The 4,660-nt window shown below is 36.8% G+C and overlaps 1 protein-coding gene across 1 annotated transcript; it reads right to left on the bottom strand.

The window, feature by feature from the left end:
• Positions 1-286: 286 nt before the first annotated feature.
• Positions 287-3,991, bottom strand: LOC131801702 (uncharacterized). The gene is made up of 3 exons (XM_059120631.1): positions 3,548-3,991; positions 3,049-3,364; positions 287-1,303 (listed from the first exon to the last, which is right to left on the bottom strand). Exons 1-3 carry the CDS (start codon positions 3,918-3,920, stop codon positions 319-321), a joined length of 1,674 nt encoding a protein of 557 aa, XP_058976614.1. The 5' UTR covers positions 3,921-3,991; the 3' UTR covers positions 287-318.
• Between the last annotated feature and the right edge of the window lie 669 nt (positions 3,992-4,660).

Below are 4,660 nucleotides of genomic sequence, written 5' to 3'. Positions count from 1 at the left end.
TTGCACAGTGCTATTTACACAAATAATTCCCGATAACTGCATCATTTACGACAACTATAGAATTCACAATTCTATACCAATTGCTTACACTTGGATCCTTGGAGCATGGAGGTCCAATTACGCAGAAGAATAATATTTTCTTCAAAAATTTCCCAAATTCCCTACCTATAATATCATCTGTTAAAACAGAACTACCCTTTCCTGACAAGATAATTACTTTATTAAGATTCATTTGTTTAGACAATACTTAAGTTACTTATATCAAATACATACATTCTAAAATATATAACCTAATAAATTAAAAAGTATTCCAAATTATTATCTATCGATTTCTTCTTCAATAAGTTGTAACATTTTCAGACGCTGCACTTTGCCGGTGTCTGTTCGTGGCAGGGCATCGATGAAATAAACACCACCATGCAACAGATATAAACCATCCATTTTGGATTCAAGATATTCATTTACCATTTCCTCAGTAAGAAGATCACCTTCTTTATCTGGAGTTCTCACAATACCGCATGCCACCAAACTGCCTGCCGCCAGATCTGGTACACCAAACACACATACCTCTGCCACTCCGGGTAGAGGCTCCAACAACTCCTCAATGGCCTGGGGAGATATTTGGAAACTAATCCATTTGATCATCTCCTTGGAACGTCCCATCAAATGAAGGAAACCATCTTCATCGAAACAACCCAAATCGCCAGTCCTTATCCATTTCCCATCCTTTGCCTGGGCTGTGGCCTTTGGATTCTCATAATAACCCATCCATATGTTGGGTGTGTGAACATAAATTTCTCCCGTTTCATTGGGGCCCAGACGCTTGCCATTTTCATCGACAATACACACCTCACGATTGAGCCAGAGTTTGCCCACAGTCTTAGCTTTGGATTCGTAGGGATAACCACCATTGATGCTACAGCCCAGGAAAATCTCTGATGAACCATAAATCATAACGAACCCGGGGCGTTTGGTATTGTCGCTGAGGATGTCTATTATTTTATCTTGGATGGGTTGTGGAACTGCAGAACCACCTGTCATTAGAGTGTCAATGGACCGCAGGGCAGTACATATAACATCTTCGTTAATATTCATAACCCAGTCGGCTATTTGAGCACTGGTGGCAAAACAATGTGTCACCTTGTAACGTTTGATGACATCAAGAAAATATTCTGGTCGATACGGCCGATCGGGAACAATGCGCAGTGCCGAGTATAGTAAACCCTGCACGAAGTGTGTTACGCCAGTAGCCCAAAACATTGAACTGAAACACATTAGCACCGAATCCATGGTGGCGTTGAGACTGATAAGAAGGGGGAAAAAGAGAAAAGATTAATAAAGGTAAATCGCATTACAGGACACCACCTAGTCAAGACAAAATAGGAAATTTTTTAAAGAATACTTTTTTTATATAATTCTGAATTCCTGTAAAATATATTTTTAATTGATAGTTCATAGGTATTCAGAGACATCAGACAACGAAGTTTTCCGTCAAAATACATATGTGCTACTTAATATGGTATTGGATGAACAAATAGTGCTTGAAATCTGAAATTTGTTATTAGGGTCAGAAATTTGGTATTTTGAAAATGTGTACTATGTTTGTATGAAAAGTACAGAATGGTAGTATATTTGGTACTGGGTGAAGAGATAACATAAATTTCGGAAATTTGATATTTAGATTACTGATGGTATCTATCTTTGACATTTGGCAGTGGTTTGGAAATGCCACCTATATTTGTACGAAAAGTACTAAAAGGTACTAAACTTGGTATTGGGTAAGAAGATAGGGCTGGAATCCACAAATTTGATATTGAGGTCTTGCAATTTTATACTCAGGTCTCTTTTGGTATTTGAAATTTATGTATGGATGTGATTTTGAAAATGTGTACTATAATTGTACGAAAAGTACCAAATAGTACTAAATTTGGTATTGGCTGAAGAAATAAAGCTGAAATCCTGCAATTTGATACAGATATCCCTGTTGGTGTCTGTGGTAAAGATATGGACGTGGTTGCGGAAATGCGTGCTAGAATTGTACTCAATGGCGGAAAATACAGAACATAAATCCTGAAATTTGTTATTAAAATCACTGTTGGTATTTGCGGCTTAGATATGGAAATTGTTTAAAAAAATGAGTACTTTAAACATGTAAATGCTATATAATTTGATATTGGGTGAAGAATAGAGCTGAAATCCTGATATCGATCGCTGTTGGTTCTGTTGTTGAGAGAAAGAGGTGGTTTTGGCAAAGAGCGCGATGAACGTATAAAAAACGCAAAATGACACGAAATGTGTCTTTGAGTGTTGGGATGGAGTTAGAATTCTGAAATTTGGTATCCAGGTCACTGTTACTGTCTAGGGTGGTTAGAGAGGGGGGAAGGTGGAAGTTTGGAAGTGGGTCTTAGGATAGAGCTTGAATTCTGAAATTTGAAATAGAGGCCAATGTTGTGATACAGTTTTGAGAGAAGGAGGTTGATTTTTGAATACGAACTATGATTGTTCGAATAGTACTAAATGGTACTAAATTTTGACGTTGGGTGAATGGATCCTGAATCCTAAAATTTAATATTGAGGCCACTGTTCAGTTTCTAAGTTTTAGATCTATGGTAGGCAATTTTTATTTTGAAAAGACGTTAAAAAAAAATTTGTTATAAAAATTATATGTGGAACTGTTGTGCAAGGTTTTAATTAATATGATCCCTGGTAAACTTCCTGAATATGAATAAAGGGAACTGGTGTAGCTGAAAAGTTAGTACGATGTATAATAATGAACAAATGTTGTATTTTGAGTATAGAAATGAGCTGGTGGAACATATCTCAAATTTTAAGGTGGACTTTTCGCTGACGAAGTAGCTGGCACTTGCTAGCGGAATATATGAAGTTAAAATAATGTTTTTCTTCTATAAAATTGTATCCACACATAGGAAGCTATCATATCCACAAAGAGACACAATTTTTCCCACAATTAGTTGAATAAAATATTTTCATCGCTGGCTTTATAATTCGAAATAGAAATTTGTTTTAATAAATATAAATTATACTTACTAGGGAACATTGTGGAGCATGGCATGATGAGAGCACAAAATGCCTTTGGGTGTACCAGTTGTACCCGATGAACTCAATATGGCTGCTGTGTCAGAACTGGTCATTTTTGTGCACGGGAAAATTGATAGGTCATCAACGTCCTCACGTTTCTTTATCAAATCCTTGATGTTTAAAACACTCCCTATGCTGCCGGTCATCAAAATAATTTTGGCATCCAACTGTAACATTTGCACGACATACAGAGCATTCTTGTAATTTTCAGCATCGCAGAAGATTATCTTGGGGCGGGTGGTTGCATAGATGTTTGCAATGATGTCTAAAAAGAAATGAAATCAAAAATAAGATTTGAAAAAATATTTTTTTCTAGCTTCACAGGAATTTACACACTCAAACAACCTTAAGCAAGGTGCAGATATGAAGTAAAAAATCCTTTTTATTTTTAAACATTTAAACCATGATGGGGAAACGTTGTGTTAGGAATAATTATATTTTTCCATACCTTTTTCAAAACTCTGGAACACCCCATGCACTGGGGTACCACACAGGAATGAAGCCAACATAACGGTGCCCAAATGCAACGACATTTTGGCATAACCACCCACAATATCACCCGCCACGATGCCCATTTCCAACATATTCTTGGCCAATGCCATACTGTGGTCCAAAAACTCTTGAGCTGTCAGAGATTCTCCGGTAGATTCCAAAATTTGTATCACTCTTTGTGGTGTCTTACGCAGCTGCAAGACTATGGCCTCGCCCACAGTCATGTCACGGCTATAGATTTCCTTAGACTTGGGTCCTGACCATATTTTCTCGATTTTATCGTATTTGGTACCGCTAAGGTAAGACACTCCACTTTGTTTGATTTTCATTTTGTGGTTGTTGTCTTTTTCCTCCGATTCAGGTTTGACCAATTTTTGAGCACTGACTGACCGTTGACAGCTCTTCACCTCATTTTATATGTATCCATTTTCGAAGACTCTCACCTGGGAAGCTTATCTCAAACTCTGCTCTTATTCGAAAATTCGAATGAAACGTGAAGCTTATCGCAAACCCTTTTCTTTCGAACAACCAAAACGTGCAGCTTATCTTTAGACTCATATCTGCGAAAATAAACAATTGCAGTTGTTGTCAACTTAAAAACCAAAAATTTTCCAATTTGCCGCCCACACGTCTGCAAATTGTGCCAAATAGTGGCAAAATATTTAGTTGATTTATTTTTACGATAGGCTGATACTTAAAAAATATAAATAAATGTATTAGTCGTGCGAAAAGATAAACAATAAAAATAAATCCATATAATAATAACAAAGAACTGAATATGTCTAGACGAAGACATAACAAAATGTCTATTTTTAATTAATTTATTCGTTACACGTGGAAACCTAGGGCAATATTATTATCAAATTTATTACAAGATGTCCGGCACTTTAAGAAAGGGGTAAATGGGTCACGATATGGTCAGGGATTCCAGCAGCACGTATTTGTACAATTGTTTGTAACATGGAGAAGGGAGCGAGATAGACCCCTACTTACTTTTGAAGATCTTCATAGAATCACTTTGCCGTCCGTTCGCCTGTCCATGTATTCTTGTGAAAAAAATGAAGGTCGC

Source organism: Musca domestica, unplaced genomic scaffold (genome assembly GCF_030504385.1).
Source record: "Musca domestica strain aabys unplaced genomic scaffold, Musca_domestica.polishedcontigs.V.1.1 17, whole genome shotgun sequence".
In the NCBI taxonomy this organism is placed as follows: domain Eukaryota; kingdom Metazoa; phylum Arthropoda; class Insecta; order Diptera; family Muscidae; genus Musca; species Musca domestica.
This window is presented reverse-complemented; position numbering and strand designations above follow the sequence as displayed.